At 35.4% G+C, this 17,820-nt stretch overlaps 1 protein-coding gene across 1 annotated transcript; it reads right to left on the bottom strand.

Annotated features, from left to right (window-relative positions):
- Positions 1-1,419: 1,419 nt before the first annotated feature.
- Positions 1,420-6,512, bottom strand: LOC140032750 (lipid phosphate phosphatase delta-like). The gene is made up of 8 exons (XM_072073511.1): positions 5,968-6,512; positions 5,718-5,813; positions 5,449-5,523; positions 5,211-5,341; positions 4,505-4,608; positions 4,300-4,428; positions 2,903-3,018; positions 1,420-2,017 (listed from the first exon to the last, which is right to left on the bottom strand). The coding sequence occupies exons 1-8, from the start codon at positions 6,127-6,129 to the stop codon at positions 1,607-1,609; spliced, it is 1,224 nt and encodes a 407-aa protein (XP_071929612.1). The 5' UTR covers positions 6,130-6,512; the 3' UTR covers positions 1,420-1,606.
- Between the last annotated feature and the right edge of the window lie 11,308 nt (positions 6,513-17,820).

Here is a 17,820-nt window from a genome sequence, read left to right as displayed (position 1 = left end):
AGAAAACTTAAAACTACTGCTCATGGCTACAATCTATCCAAACACTGTCTTTTCTTTGGCTAGTGGAGACAAAAGGACTAACCATTTTGTACACCAAAAAGGTAGGAAAATCAAAAACGAAACCCCCCCCCCAACTCCGCAGCCCTAGGAGATTCTTTTACACCCTCAACATATTTTGCTGCTCCTCTACACAAATAGTTTTGGTTAACAAAAATCTGCGCATGTGTTTGCTTCTACGCTTCCCCTTTCTCACATAAATGAACAATATCTGTTTTAGTTTTGCATCTTAAAAAACATGAAAGAGCAAAATCTCTCGTTAAACAAACTTCTGTGCTGAGCCTTTACATCTTCTGAAAACCTGACAATGGGTGAGATCCGAATACAATCTTCTCACTTTCACTCATCCTCATCCCAGTTGATGGTGATGGACACTGGACTTAGTCAATGAAGAGCTCCAACTTTTACACCCAATGTAGCATTTTTAAATGTTTTCTTGTTTCCTTCATGCTTAACAGGTCTTAATTCAAAATTATATGATCAGAAAATAGGAACAGCCTCCTATTAGAATCTACTTTCAGGCATTTCAACAAACATCTGCAGCAACCAAAATATAAAATAAATATAACATTATTTTGGACATCTGAACATAATCAAATAACAGCAATTTCCATGTTACTGAAATGCGGGCATTTGTATGAAGGTCAATTTAACTTGTTGATTAATAGCAGCAGTATTTACCAGTGAATTGACCATTGAAGGAATTCAATTAAATCCGGCGAGGAGGAATATATGAAAAGAGCAGTGAGATACAGGCGATCAGTTGCTTCATCGTTGACCCTGCAGGCTCGGCAGAGCTCTACCATGGCTCTCTTTGGAAATTGCTACTATAGCTTGAAGATGTACTAGTTGCTCCTTCATGGTGCCCTGTCTCCGAATCAACTGGCAAACAGTGAATTTGCAGAGGACTGATGACGAATCCCAATCAAAGCTGAAAAGAATAGGTGCTTAAACTTTCTTGAAGATGATCAAAAGTGGAAACTGAAGGTACCCTTGATTACTAGAAGCCAGCTTTAACTCCCCGAAGTCAAAAGCGATCTGAGTATGGTTAAAATGCTGAAAGCTGACAAGTTTTCATTTCACCATTCTCTGCTAAAGATTCTCCAGCATTCTTAAAGGTTAAAAATGCTGAATTATCCAATGTTATACCAATAAAAGGAAGGCTGAATCCAACATGGAAATGGAAGCAATTTTACCAAGCAAGAATGCTCAAAATCTTTATGCAATTCACACAACTTCGAAGTAAATACTAATGAATTAACAATCTTGGCCTGAATCAGTCCTTTAATTGTTAGCATTACAAAGAAGCCACTGACTTCAAAATAAATGCTTTAACGTTTTTTATAAAACAAAACCTCAGTCTTTAACAGTAGCAAAACTGCAGGCACTCCTTTCCATATTACGGATTCATAAACTGTACAAAGTTTTCAATGAATATATCAGATGGCTATGATACAAACACAAAAATACATTCCTGATCATACCCAAAAAGGGCCTCAAGAAAATGAGGAAACAGATGAGGGGGCTTTCTATTCTACAAGAATGGTGGTCACAAGCCAAGACGGAAGAAAACATATGGAACAAGATCCACCACAGACCATGCAAGGCCAGTATATTGAAGAAGCCTTATACCAGTGTCAACATCAAATGTCTCCTGGTGGGAGAAAAAGAACAATTTCTGTAGATAACCTGCTTGTCTTGTCCCATCTGACTTTTTACTCATGGCAGAAACACTTAGTGTTGGGATGTAGCTTGTCGATTTAACTGGGATGCCCAAGATATTAGCCACTATGGGAAGAATCCATTTGGCAAGAGCCTTGCTGCAAAACTTTACAAGCAGTATAGTGGGAATTCCAACCAAAGCTCTACCCAGAAATGCTAGAATAGCTAAATCAGATGTAAAGAGGCGTGGAACATCTTCGTGGTGAAAATGATGATAAGTCTGCTGGATCCCGATTACCTGGATGGTAGCATCATTTTAAATTTTAAAAACTCAAGACAGTAATGGATCAGTTAATAATGGAAAAACTAATAATGGAAAAATTTTCAAGAAAAAACCATATATTAGGAAACAAAATGCAAAAAATCAATAATGGAAAATAATTTAAAAAAAAAAAAGCATTTCAAAAGAACAAAAACTTTATATCTGGGCCACCATATAGATCAGTTAATAGTCCTTTTACATTCCTTTTTAAGTATTACACTCCCAGATAGTGAGGTGGCTCAGGAAACTGTGGGACCTATTGCAGAAGGTATCCGGTAAAAAGTCCAACTGTAATAGATTAAATGATCATCAAATCTCATAACCAACATTTCTGGGGGGAACTCTAAAATTTCTCTGTACAAGTTTTAATTGGTACTAACATCTCATAAGCAATCTCCAACTGCACAAGGACTTTCTTTTTTTCTTTTTTTTATCATTTGTGTATGTCTGCGTAAAGAGAGGGGACGACAAAAGCATAAATTGGATAGTGTAAGGGAAAAGCATCTCTGACATAAAATTTGGATGAGGCAGAAACTCTCGAAATTCTCAATAACAAAAATAAGTGTTCAGGGCAAAAAACAAGAATTAAAGTCTTGCATGAGATATGCCCGTGAAGCAATATATTTTACTGGGAATTACCCTCGACCCAAAAAGTACAAAAAAATAGCACCTCAAGTTTCTCAGCATTTGCCTTTTTCATCGTCAGTGTTTATGTTTCTTCTGGAATTTCATAAAAACATTTTGGAAACAATCTTAGATTCCCTATTTTGGCAAGACAAAGTTTAACACCATAATAGAGAATAAAGTTTCAGATTCACATTTCACAAGCAGCAAATAGTTGATGAGATATGCAGTCCTTACTATTCCGAGTGCAACACCATTGAAGGCTGTGTGATACTCAAAACTTGGAGTTGCAAACTCTGGTGTTGGGTAAGCAAACAGCAACAACAAGCTAAGGACAGTCCAGAAGGTTGAAACTGAAACAAAATTCAAAACTATCACAAACTAAAAGAATTCAATAAAAGGTAAGACAGAGCCCTTCAAGTACTAGTAAATAACATTGAACACAGATTGAATATGCACCTTCTCTTATTTGTGTGTCATATCATTTTTATCATTTCCCACATCCTACATTAAGAATTTGATGATAACCCAAATCTCACAATACCTAATTTCAAGCCCATGGACACCAAAAAGAATAGATTTTGGCATCCTCTTCTACGTCTTTCATTATCTCATAGTGCTACTTAGATGTTCAAGGAATGAATATTAGTTCTCTATTCTTCAACTGCTCTTTCAATTTAATGAATTATAAAAGATTTCAGCCTACTAGTTGTAATCTTGGCTAATTGGAAATCATACAAATTTTTGGAAGATTTAAGAGAAAGTTCACCAAAAAAATTGCAAATATAAGTTAAAAATACACGGTTTCTTGGCACCACAAACAGTATCAACGTACTGTGTAATGCAAAGTCTAGATCCATCCAAACCAACCCATTTTGCAAGAAATCAGCATCAAACCAGAAATGATCTAAATAAAAGATCATCAACATAGTAAAAGGAATAGACAGAAAGGAATACAGATTAAACTTTTGTGCCAGTTTAAAAGCTAATATAAGCCTCTTCCTCTAATCTATACCATCCAATCAAAGAAGCTTAACAAGGACTTCTGTTGTTGTGGAAGGCCAAAATTTAATTATACTTGCTAGCATGTCCATGATGCTTTAACTACTTCTGTCTGATTCAAGATGCTATAACAATTTCATTTTTATTTTTTTTTTGAGATCCAGTTGCAGTTTCTTTATCATTCTGGATAGCTAAGGCTATTTTTACTTCCAATTTATAAATGCAGATCATTCTTAACCTCATTACTCTGGTAGTATCTCAAGCAAGGGAATTGGCTTATCAGGCCAAGACCCAGCCTTTTTCAGAAGCTCTCATTGTTCCCAATCAGGTTCACCATTCGTAGGCCATTACCAATTTATTTTACATTTTTGTCCCATGTCACTGTCTCAATTTACTGCTAACTTTGCAAAGCCATTATCCGACTTTGCTTCTGCTAACCCCACAATTCATAGTCAGGAGCAATTTAATCAATTTAAATCAAACACATGAACTCCAGGTACAGGAATGCTTACCCTTTTTAGTTATTCTTTAAATTGTTTTGCTAACAATACTCACAATGACAGAGATTTCCAAACAGATATTTAGATATTTCCTTAAAATTCTGAAATCAGTAAAAGGGATGAGTAACTGACCATTCTGTTCTGAAACTACAAAAGCATCTATATATTCATGAATGGATAACCATATTGCCAGGACTCCCAAGCCAATTATTAGACCACCAATGACATCGATCAAGCTGTGCATGCCAAGGTAAATCCTTCCTACAACAGAGTCCTTAGGTTACATAAAGTAAGAATTAATATCAATTACATAACTTCTGAAACTATTGAAGCTTACCCAGACCAATGAGACCAACAACCAAGCAGATGGTAGCTAATCCAACTAATTGTGTGGAGATATCACTAATTTCAGCATAGGATAAGACATAGTGCAAAAGATACCTGATTTATCAAAAAAAAAAAAGCTATTAAAAAGATAAAAACAACAAACTAAATAATGCAGCATAATATTAAATATGAAGCTAACCATCTCACTAGACATCCTAATACTAATACGAGCCACACTACATTGTCCATTCTCAATTATTTAACAGATTACATGGATAACATATGAAACAACTGGTGAGATATGACTTATGTAAACATTATAGCTGCAGATTGCTAATTAAGACATGCGTAACTTCTGGTAACTAGTAAAACTATTAGGATAGATTTCAAGCGAGTGTCCCTTTGACTTAACTGACAGACCATGCCCTACTGGTTTGACTTGCTTGAGAGAGAGAGAGAGAGAGAGAGAGAGAGATTCATAGCATTTTTCAGCTAGAAAACTTAACAGTTCTGTATAGTCAATAACAATGTTGATGTAGTTATGGCACTCAGGTAGTTGTTTAATCAATTCCATGGAATTGTCACAAGGATAGGAAGCAAGACAAAGTGCCAGTACTTCTTTTAAAGAATGAACTTAGCTTCTTTAGCCAGTTTCATGACCGATATAGACAATATAATTCTCTAATGTGGCAAACGATATGCAGAAATCTTCATACCCAGACAAGCAGACAGTGTTAAGAGTATGTGAAGAAGGCAATCCATATTCCATAGCATTTTCTTTCTCATCCTCTGTGGCAGTTACTCTCCTTACAGGTGGTGAACTGGGCCTAGGAGCTGCAACGACATCCTGTTATTCATACCCATCACAAAGATACACAGCCAAATCAGAATCAAGACTAAAAGCTGCAGAAGAAAACAGAATGGCACGAATGATTCAACATATAAAGCAATTACCTTTATACAATTCCCTATATAATCACAGAAGGCCATCAAAAGAGTCATCTGCCTAGCCAATTTGCAATGCCCACTCTACAACAGGACAATGAACATAACTCATTCATTCCAACGAAATTTCGAGAATGCATCTATATTGCTTACCATACAAACTACTAACAAAACCAAGCTATAATCAACAGGGAAACAAAATCTGATCTTTGTACTCAAAAGGCATAAAAATCAGTATAATTTCATCGGAAAAGAGATAAAATCAAAAACCTGCTTACCCAGAAAAGCAAGGGAAGAAAAGCAGTGTAGAAAGGCACAGAAACAACACAAGATAGCGCAGTAAACAAACCATCCAAAAATCCATGCTGATATTTCTGCCAAAAAGAATCAAAATAATCAGAACCCAGAAAATTTTAAACAAAAATGCATATTTCCAGACAACAATAATGCATAAAAAACGGATTTTTTTCCCTTTTTTTTTTGGGGTGGGGGGCCGGCGGAGAGAGGTGGTTGCAGAGGTAAGCAAACCTGGATCTTGAGACTAATGGGAGTGCTGGAGATGACTTGATGAGAAACCCAAGGTTGAGTCAAAGATCTAATTTTGCCGGTCACGTTTAGCATTGAAGAAAAAACGACCCATGATGCAATTCCACCTAATAAACTAACTTGCCATCCACTTATGCTTTCCATGTTAATTGGTTCTGTTCTTCTTCCTCCCCAAAAAGGCAAAGCCCCCTTCTTTGTCCCTAGACTCCCTCGCTCTCTTTGATCTCTCTCTTTTTTCTCAGAGAAAGAAGACAGAAAGAGAGGTGGAGAGATTGGAAAGACCCACAACTATGTGGTTTGGTTTGGACTTGGACCTCAACTCGGACTCACAGAAGAATAGAAGATATATGCCTTCGCAAATTTTTTTAAAAAAAAAATATTTTGGCACCTTATATTGCATACACTAATTTCTTTGTCCTGAATTTCTGATGAGTCCCTGTTGGATTTGGCTGGCGGAGAAAAGTCAGGCGGAAGACCTTACACATGAAAGAACCATCCATGCCTCTTGTCATTTCTTTAGTCCTTTTCTTAACTTCGAAATCCAAATTACTCTTTATCCATTTTTGTTTGAATTTGATTATGGGCTCCTCTACTCTAGTTTACGTGTTTATCAGTTGCTCTGAGGGTACAAAATAAAAACAATAATGAATCTTCTTGAGAACTTGATTTCTAAAACATGCATTCTAGTTCAAAAAATCCAAATCCAAAATACAGAACGCAGTTGAATATTAGGGTCATTTTTTTTTTATAACATTTTGCATTAATGCAATAAAAGAAAATTCAGGGTGATATTTTTCGTTTACGATTGTTTTTGCTTCCACCTCTATTTTACGTTAGATGGGTAGAGAGGGTAGGAGGCAGCGGGGCCGGGATCATCAATAACATTGCATGTGATACAGCTGTACATCTTGTTTGTTTTTTGTTTTTTGTGGGGTTAGGGGTATTAGGAGGGAAAGCAAAGCGCTCCTAGTTTCTTGTTTATGCCATAGTTATGAAATCCGGCCTGGCTCCGCCGTCAAATCGATCGACTCGTGAATCGGCCATAGGGTTGGATTGGATCACTGATTAGATCGATTAAACAATAAATTTGTTGATCAGTTAACGACTCGACAGTTCAATCAATGAATCGATAAACAGTTATCAATTAAACTGTCAATTAGCACTAAAACATTAACCAAACTACTTAATACTCAAATCAAATTTGGTTGGTGAACATTCGTTCAATTTTAGTTCGTCAACTAATCAAATCAAGTTTGAACATTGTTTTATATTCGGAAAAAAAAAAAATTTGTTCGAACTCAATTCGACAGAATAAACAAGCCAGTATTAAATAAAATTTCGAACTCGTTAAAATAATCAAACAAGTTTAAACACTAGGGTATTCGCCTTGATTAAACACATTTATACACTAACCGTCGGTCGAACCAGCAACTTAAAAAATGTCATTTTTGCGCGTGGTTTTCGTTCAGCGGCAGTCGCTATTAGGTCCTCCGGCAGATGGATATTGACCGTGAAATAATGGAAAGGTGGTTATCGATTCAGGAAACGATTCATTTCAAAGACGTGTTTTTGTATCCGCGACTTATGGGCCATTTCTGGATGTTGAGAATTCTGAGAAAAACCAGCCCTACATAATTGACTAAGTCCAAAGTAATGCAGATCTAATTCGGCGTCATTATCAATTGGATGCTTTCTTTCAACTTAGTATCTTACATATAGTTTATGGCGTCATTTGATCCATCAGCAATTGAAACAAATACTCCATATTTCTCCTTGATGATGTAATAGGATTCAATTAGTGCTAATTTATTTCTTTACAAATATCTTTTTTATTTTTTAAAATTATATTTTTATGGATTATAGCCTTGTGGAGTGGTGGTACTTTTAAAAATTATTTTTTAGGTGATGATTTTTTTTTTGAGTAAACAAAATGGTTTATGAGTATTTTTATTCAACAAAATAAGCAAAAAGGTAGTTTAGGCACAAATAACAAAAATAAGGGAGGTAAGTGATATTTTTAAAATCTTTAGGAGTATTAGGTGATATCAAGAGAAATCGCAGGGGAGGTTTCTGATATTATCCCTAAGTTCAAACAAATGAAGGTGATTGGTACTAACTTTGGATGTGGTTTCTCTGCTGTTCTTGAACATTAATAACATTTTTTATAACTCAATTCAGTACTTAAATTTAATGAATTTAAATTTTAATATATTAAAACCGTTTAATAATAAAAATTTGAGCATCTAAATTAATTAAATGGTACTTAATTTATTAGGCAAAATTTGCTCCTAAAATTAAGTGATAAGCTATTTCACTTAATGTGATATGCATCTAAATGTATTATATTTAATACTTAATAATTTAATGAATTCAGATTTTAAATTTCAAACTCCGATTTTATCAAACACAGTCTGAGTGTCTCAATTTCTACATCTACAGCTGCTTGTACGGGAATCAGGTAGCTATGGCACATGATTTAGCACTGGCTGCTCGGTGCATGTTGATTTCTTCCTAATTAATTAATATTATTTATTAGATTGTGACTTTTGAAGAAGAAGAAAAAATTTCTGCTTCAACTTCTTACCACATTTGTTTGCACGAAAAAACATGAGAGAGGATGAGAACTTAGGAACATAGAGAGGAAGAAAACGAGTTGTCTTTTATTAGATTTAAATAAAACTTTACTTTGAAATATGTCGGAATTAACTTTAAAGCAAAGGAATCATTTTAGAAGCCTCTCTTGAGTTTTTTTTATCTATTTCATGGACATTTTTTGAGATTTGTAAAATTACACCGACCTCCCTTGAGATTGAGTGTTTGGTAACAAAATCAATTCAAATCAGAAAAAAGTATTTTGAGGAAAGATATGAAAAGTTGTTCCCATAAATGCCTTTTTTTGCGACTGCACAAGTTGTATTAGTATAAAATAATGAAAACTAACAAAAGGTAGAATGATTTAATAAAAGTGAGGAGAGGTTTTTGTCATGCCTGCAGTTTATCAGCCAATTAAGGCCCTGTTTGGCAAGTGAGTTTTTTGAATGTTTGTCTAAAACTTTATTGTAATTCACCGTAGAAATTTTTTTAAAAATTTTGAAGTATATAAATTTTTGAATTTTTTGAAGTGTATAGTTTAAAAATTTTAAGAAGTTTTTTGAGGTTACTGTAGCTAAAGTTTTTAAAAACTTGTAGCAGACAAACTTAACAAAAAACTCAAGTGCCAAATGAGGCCCTAAGTTAATGGTTTTCACGTGCAGGGTTTAATTTGTGACGATCAACCTTGAAAATTTGAACACTATTCTTTATTAGTACAGTGTCATGTCATTATATTGTACCTTTAAAAAAGCAAGGGAAATAAAAAATTGAAACCAAAGATGCCCAAAGAAGAATGAAAGCGAAAATGTTTAGCTTTAGAAAATAAAAAATGATAAAAGGTTGTCGCTGCTCAGGGGTCAAGGCCTATAATAAAGGACTCAAACTGAGAAACCAAAAGAATTGCAACAAGAATCATCTTCATGAGCAGCCACCTCAGGCAGGTAAGTGGCGCTTCGCCTAGTATTGTAGTCAGATCATCAGATCGGTGAATTCAACGATTATACCTAAATGCGCGCTTAGTTTCTTATTTAAGCCGTGGTTATGGAATCCGGCCCGACTCCGTGGTCAAATTCATCAACTCATGAATTGATCATAGGATTGGATTGAGTCGCTGCTGATTAGATCGGTTAAACAATAAATCTGTTGATCAGTCAACGACTCGACGGTTCAATCAATAAATCGGTGTTATCAATTAAACTGTCAATTATGACTCGATTTTACTTAGTCAACTAGTCAAATCAAGGTTGAACAATATTTTAGGGTTAATTTCACTTTGTCCCCCCAAATTTTGGATGATTACTCACTTCACTCCCTAAACTTCAAAATGGGACACTTAAGTCCCTAAAACCTATAAATTGGAACACTTAAATCCCTAAACTTATAAAATGAGACACTTAAATCTCTAAACTTATAAAATGGGACACTTCGACCACCAACGGCATTCAGGATTCTGTCAACAATTTTCCTTAATTGGGAGGTATGTATAAGTTTAGGAACTTAAGTGTCCCATTTTGAAATTTAGAGACTGAAGTGGATAATTGTCCAAAGTTTAGAGGGACAAAGTGGAATTAACCCCAATGTTTTATATTCGATAACATTCAAATTTGATAAAAAAAAAAAAAAAAAAAAGCTTGTTCAAACTTAATTCGACAAAATAAACAAGCCACTATTGAACAAAATTTTGGACTCGTTAAAATAATCAAACAAGTTTAAATACTAGGGGTGTTCACCTTAATTAGACTCGTTTACACACTTACCATCAATTGAAGCATCAATTTAAAAAATGTCGATATTTTTATAATTTAAAATATATTATTATATTATATAATACAACTATTATGCAACTTGTGGTTAGATCGATGACCCGGTGAATAGGTCATCTCTCCAGGATGAGATGTGGCAGAGTTTAATATGAGTTATACTATTATATATAGCTTTGGGGAATAACTAATTAAGCTTCTAGCTTCTTGAATTAAGTTTTCCAATTATAAATGTTACCTAATATTGGATTAATAACAACAGAATATATGTGGAGTAATTGCCTTACTTTATGTTAGTGATAAAATATATTTATGATGAATTATCTTTACGTTATGAAAAAAAAAAGGGATTGCTATGCCCTTTGAAGAAAAATAAACGGATTTGTGTTTTTCATTTTCTGGTTACCTGTGAAAAGCTCGTAAACTGCCGATCCCATAGTATCCACTTCATTTGGGCAAGTGCCTGATGATTGGACATTTGATGATAATTAATCCATAATTAGGGGTAAACGATTCAAGCAAGGGGTTGTTTAGTCTATCGATCAGTTATTAATTGTGTGTGAATTGGTTCGGGATCTCCTTAATCCTTTTCAAGTTGCAAAAGCATTAGAATATTGGTTTAAAAAAAAAAAAAAAAAAAAAGGAGCTGTACAAAGTTGACCATGGGATTCCATGATTCCATCAGAGAGACAAAAAATAGAATCACGAAAACAAGAGGAGTTGGCTGATTTTCCAATTTCCACAGGCACAAAACTTCAAAAGGAGCTTAATTGCATATGCATATATGCGACTCTTACCCTAAGTTTGGTACATGAGAATGCTCAAAATCAACAAGTATTTCCACTATAATTCATTTTTCTTTCAAAATGTTCAAGAAAATAATTCATAATATCAGAGTCTGATAAACAAGTTTGAATGAAATGACCAATTTTCTTTTAATATTTAATACATTCAATATTTAAATTTAAGAGTTTGGTACAAATGTTTAGGAGTTGCTGAGCATTTAGTTTTTGTATAATTTAAGTTTTATTTTATAGGAAATGTCGATTGACTTGAAGGGATCTTCAGCATTGTGTGTTTAGATAGGAGATTATTCGAAATAATTATTATAATACTTTTTATAATATAAGGTATGTGAGATAAAAAATAATTGAAAAAAATGTCAATCTAAAAACGTGTTTGTGATGCAAATAAACAATCTTTTACAAATAATACCAATCCAAATAATTAGTTTGTTGGATATAATAAATATCTTTAGCTGCAATATACACACTAACTAGAGAACTGCATCCTTTTCTTAGAAAAAAAAGCATAATAATAAACATACTATAAACTAGAGAGCTTAATAAAAGTTAGTTGAAACTCATTATTTGATTAATACCTGAAGAGTTACCCATTTGCACATTAAATAGGTTTTAACTTAATTCTGAAGTATTATTTTTGCACAAGTATAAACAAGGATTAATTTTTTTTTTATATTTATTGACAGTGTATACATCATTACCATTGCATTTATGACAACTCATCTGAATTTAAATTTAAATCGCAAATTTTTCTCATGTACCATGCATCTAATCGTGGTAAGGCTATATACTGTCAGCGTATATAAGATTTACTTTATAAATAAACATTTATTTTCTTCCTTTTTTTTCCTTCAGAGCCCAGAACCATAAGAATTTGCCCATTTGCTCACAAACCTTCTATATATCACAATGACTGCAAAATAGAGGGTCTCTATGAATTAGTACTTTTTTTTTCAAAACTATTTTTGTTTTTAGAATCTACTGCAATAACTCAAAAACACACACAATTTAGAATATGGCTTACAAAAATTAAAAAAAAAATTACCAAATCTTAAAACATTTTCTTCTTCCACCCGCTACCACGGTGTTTTTGAGAGAGTTTTCGAGAATGTTTTTTAGGATGTATTTTACCGTATTTTTAGAATTTAAAATTTTAGCGAGGTATCTTTTAATTTAAAAAAAAAAAAAAACCTTGATCACCTACCACCACTCTAAGAAAAATTTTTTAAAAGCATCCCAAAATATAATTAATTTATATGAAGACAGAATTCTTTCCTCCAAGAGAAAGGGAAAAACAATCCTGTAGCACCTTTTGTCTGACCATACGAATTTGCCCATTTGCTCACAAAATTTTGCTTCCCCTGCATGAATGTTCTCTTGACTTCTTCTGCACGTGGTTTTCATCTAGCTGTAGTCACCGCTAGGTTGTTCTGCAGATGGGTATTGACCTGAAATGAAAGGTGATTATCTATTCAGGAAACAATTGAAAGACGTGTTTCCTGTTCAAGGTTATTCCTGGGAAGTTGTGTGGTGTTTTGACAAACAACCATCAGCTGTTGTCTGATCAACTATGAGAAAAATCAGCTCGACATAATTCGACTAACTCCAATGTATTGCACATCTAATTTGATATGATCTTCAATTGATCATGTCAAGTAGATGCTTTCATACGAGTATCATTTTACAGTTTATGGCGTCATTTGATCGATCACAACCAGAACAAATACCATCTTGATTATGTAGCATGCAAATGACAGCTACCTACTTTTATTCCAAGGACGATTGAAGTCAATTTACAACCGACAGCAATACAATACAAATCGCGGTCAGGTGATTAGCATATAACAACCAATGATTTAAAATCTTGGTGGGATTAGAAGGTTAATGATTCAAATCTCGCCTTCCATCGCTTTGTCATTAGGTGTCTTCCCCAAATCCACTTGTATGATCAGATAGTTGTTTAGTTTCTGCCGATTGCTTATTGGCCCAGTTGGACCTCAGCTTAGAATATATTAGAATAAGAGTAAGAGTAGAGTAGATTGTGACAATTAATCAAAAAAGATGAGCAGACAATAGTAGTGTTTCTTATATGATGTACCACTAGTCACGATTTTAAAGCTAGTGAGGGTTTGCTCTTTTTGTTTTTCTTTCTTTTTAAAAAAAATTTTAAATTTTTTGTCCATATTCTTTGAATTAAAAGTTATTGGGGGTGTTCTTAATTGATTATGGCTACTCTATTTTAGTTATTTTAACTCGAGAAAAAGTGGATTACAAAAAATAACTATCGCGGTTCTTTTGTTACAATTTTTTGTGGCTTTTCAAGACGTTGGAATAGAAGTATAACTTTAGAAATAACATAAAAAGAAGACGTTACAAAAAAAAAAAAAACCAAACAAGGTTTTATTACAAAATAACCTAAAAGAAGAAGAAATATAGAAATAGTTGAGACCAAGTCCTAATTGAGGCATTATCAAGGAATTTGATGATAAATTTAGTGAAAAATATCTCATTTTTATTCTCTAATTAGCTTTTTTTGAGATAGGGATGGAATAAAAGAGGATGAGAACTTAGGACGACACAACGAGAAACATAGAAGAGAGAGGAGCAAAGACGACATTGTCTTTTATTGCAATTAAATTAACTTTACCCTTTGATTCCAGTTGAAGAGGGCAAAAAATTCCTCCAACCATGGCATAGGGAAAATCGTTCAAGACGACATTGTCTTTCATTTCAAAATCGTTGAAATGAAACCCCAAACCAGAAAGTATAAATGATTCTACTGTCTACATTTATCATTTCCTTTTAAGTTATTAGAATCATCAAACAGTCTTATCAAAATCAAATCTTATTGTCAGTATAATAAATAATTGTACAATGAATAAACTAGCAAAAAATGAAAACTCAAAGCAAAAACAATCTGATGTGATCCTAAGAATTATCTGATAAATTACTTTAAAGCTCTTACCATTTATAATGAGTTGATCAAAATCCAATTTTTCAATCATTCTAATAACCAATTCCACAAACACAGATCCAACTTACACAGATACCACTCAGTTTGCATTTGGCCATTTCTAGTGGTATTTCGCCTTGATCCGCTGATCATGTTGCTTGTGCTAGCAGTCTTTGTGTCATTTGTAATGTTCCTGGTTTTGATTGCCATGTGGAGTGACCAGTTTATACATTTCATTGGTTGGTTGTGTCAAAAGAGGTTAGCATGTTAGGCAAGGTACCTGGCTATATGGTCGCATTGTTGTTGCTTGTGAATATGAGTGGACTGTTACCTTTTTAACATGCTACATACTTTGTGTGATGCGTTTTCTGAGGTTTTTGCTACTGCTAAGGATTTTATTGTCATGCTTGATTCTATATTGATTTATGTTGGTTCTGCAACGTTGGAGCGTATAGTTCTTCATGAGCACCCCCGTGCAGGCCAATAATGCTGCTGGTCTCTATATCTTGGCAGAGATTGTCATTGTAGGTCTCCAATTTCTTCTACTTTTATGTCAGGCACAGGGATTTTATTGCAATTGGATCGAAAGTTTGGAGGGCATTAATGTAATTTCTCATATGGAGCCAAATTTGTTAAAAGTTAGTTATAACTGATTTTTGCTGAAAGAATAGTTAGTTGCATAGACATTCTTGCTAATAAGATTCTGTCTAATCATTGGAGGTGTATAAATCCAGGCGATGTAATAGATTTGGGGACGAAAAAGATTAATCACATTTATTTCTCCCAAATTCTGTCTCCCTCTCCCAATTTCTCTCTCTTTTCCTCTTTCCCTCCCATTTCTCTTATTCTACATTCAAACCTTCCCACGCCTGCTGGTCACAATCCTTCTATTATCACATTGTCAAGGGCCTGACAAATTGGTATTAGAGCTGACCGATCCTTGGCCAACTACTAAAATCCAAATGGCGGAAAGCACTCGATTCAAGGTTTTGGAGGATCATCTCAAGAAGCAAGAACAGAAGCTGTAGGAAGTCATGAAGGACGTCAGAAGTATACAGCAGCAGGTAAAAGAAGAGATGACAGGTAGAGATCAACGTATGGATTCGATCGTGATTGGAATGGAACAGAAATTCGAAGCACTCAGTTCGATGATGAAGACATTATTGATCAAGGAGAAGAGTACAGGTGATGAGTCGAACACCATTGCTGCCAACACCACCTAATTACCAAAGGTTGGATCTAGGCGCAGGAACCGAGGCGAAGGACTGTGAATTCTTAGGTAAGATCTCTGGCCATTCCCTTCCTAAACTTGAATTGCACCAGTTCGGGGGAGAGAATCCACGTGAGTGGATCAGGAAATGCAACAAATACTTCATGCTGCATAGCATCCAGGAGGACCATAAGTTACTGGTGGTAGAGATGTTTTTGGAAGGGAAGGCTAATATGTGGTTTTATGGGGTCAAATTGGAGAAACCACGACTAACATGGAGAGAATTTGAAGAATTGCTTTGCCAGAGGTTAAAATGGACCTGTTGCAGGGACATTGTGGAGGAATTCAACAAATTACAGCAAACCAACACAGTCGAGGCCTATCAGGAAAAGTTTGAGGAATTGAAGATACTAATGTTGATTCAAAATCCCAACCTGAGTGAAGAATATTTCATTTCCAGCTTCACAAGTGGCCTCAAGGAGGAAATTAAGCCTATGGTACAAATGCTCAAACCAAACACCCTTTCAGGAATCATAGAGATAGCTCACTTGCAGGAACAGGCTATTAAGCTGCAAGGAAGGACGGTAAAAGAAGGTAACAAAGTGGTGGCTGAACCAAGGTTTGGAATGTACAGACATCCTACAGCTATGAATGGGGGAGTCAGCACCTACAAATTGCCTCAAAACAACACACCAAAACCAGAGACTAGGAAGCCTGAGTTTAAGAGGCTATCCCCCCAGGAAGTGCAGTATAGGAGGAATAATGGCTTGTGTTTTAAATGTGGGGAAAAGTTTGGGGTTGGGCACCAGTGTCGAATGAAACATTTAAACTTCATGTTATATGAGGAGGAGGAGGATACAGAATTCCAAGATGCAGTGGGGAAGCAGGATGAATTAACTGGCAATCCAGGGGAATCAGTAGAGGTATCCCTCAATGCACTCTCAAACTCCCTCAGGAGGAACACAATTCTGTTGCAAGGACAACTAGTAGGGGAAAATGTAAAAATTCTGGTGGACATAGGGAGCAGTGACAATTATATCCATCACAGACTTGTGTCTGCACTAAGACTTCCATTTGAGCATGTGAAGCCATTCACAGTCACCATGGGTGATGGGAGTTTGGTGACCAGTGGAGCTCAATGTTCACAAGTCCTTTGGAATGTTCAGAATTACAAGTTCAGTTTTGACCTCAGAATTATGGAATTAGGGGATTGGGATCTCATTTTAGGAGTGGACTGGATGTGTAACTATAGCCCTATCACTTTTGATTTTCATCAACTTAAAATATCCATGTTCCACCAAGGGGAGGTTGTCACTTTACATGGAGCAGTGAATGATGCGACAATGGAGCTGGTTAGGAGGAAGGATCTCAGAGGCTTTTTGCAAGCCAAAAGGAGGTGTTATGCTACTTCAGCACAGCTTGGTAAGGTGACTACAGAGGCAGTACCAGAGACAATTGCAGCATTGTTGGATCAGTTCCCAGAGGTCTTCCAAGAGCCTACTCAACTACCACCAAACAGGAGCCTAGATCATCAGATTCCCTTAAAACTTGGAGCACAGGCATTCAAAATGAAGCCATACAGATACCCTCACTCACAGAAGACAGAAATAGAGAGGCAAATAGCTGAAATGCTGAGTTCTGGGATCATTAAGCAGAGCAACAGCCCTTATGCATCCCCAGTGTTGCTGGTCAAAAAGAAAGATAATACTTGGCGTTTCTGTGTGGATTATAGACACCTAAATGACCTAACCATCAAGGACAGATACCCTATACTCAACATTGAAGAACTCCTGGACGAATTGCATGGAGCCAGATTCTTTTCAAAAATTGATTTGAGGTCTGGATACCATCAGATCAGGGTGAAATTAGAGGACACACACAAGACTGCTTTCCAGACTCACCAAGGTCATTATGAGTTCTTGGTAATGCCATTTGGATTAACAAATGCCCCTGCAACATTCCAAGCCTTGATGAACCAGGTGTTTGAGCCTTTTCTGAGAAAGTTTGTTTTGGTGTTCCTTGATGACATACTGATCTACAGCACCAGTTTGGAACTACATCATCAACACTTACAACAGGTGCTGGAAGTGCTCCAAAATCACTAATTGCATGCCAAGTTCTCTAAATGTTCTTTTGCTCAGCAGGAGGTGGAATATCTAGGACATGTAGTCTCCAACAAGGGGGTACGAATGGACATGAATAAGGTGGAATGCATCCTGTCCTGGCCACCCCCTAAGACTGTGAAAGAGTTTAGAAGTTTCTTGGGGCTTACAGGATATTACAGACGTTTCATTAAAGAGTATGGAGCAATTAGTAGACCACTGACCAATTTACTTAGGAAGGATGCTTATAGTTGGACTGTAGAGGCACAGGAGGCCTTTGATCTGCTCAAAACAACCATCAGTAGTGCACCAGTGCTGAGGCTTCCTAACTTTGACATTCCTTTCGTAGTGGAAACTGATGCCTGTGGACAAGGTATGAGGGCTGTGCTTTTGCAAGAAGGACATCCTATAGCAT

The sequence above is a fragment of the Coffea arabica genome, unplaced genomic scaffold, assembly GCF_036785885.1.
Source record: "Coffea arabica cultivar ET-39 unplaced genomic scaffold, Coffea Arabica ET-39 HiFi ptg000040l, whole genome shotgun sequence".
Lineage (NCBI taxonomy): Eukaryota > Viridiplantae > Streptophyta > Magnoliopsida > Gentianales > Rubiaceae > Coffea > Coffea arabica.
Note: the sequence above shows the minus strand (reverse complement) of the source record. Positions and strands in the feature narration are given on the sequence as shown.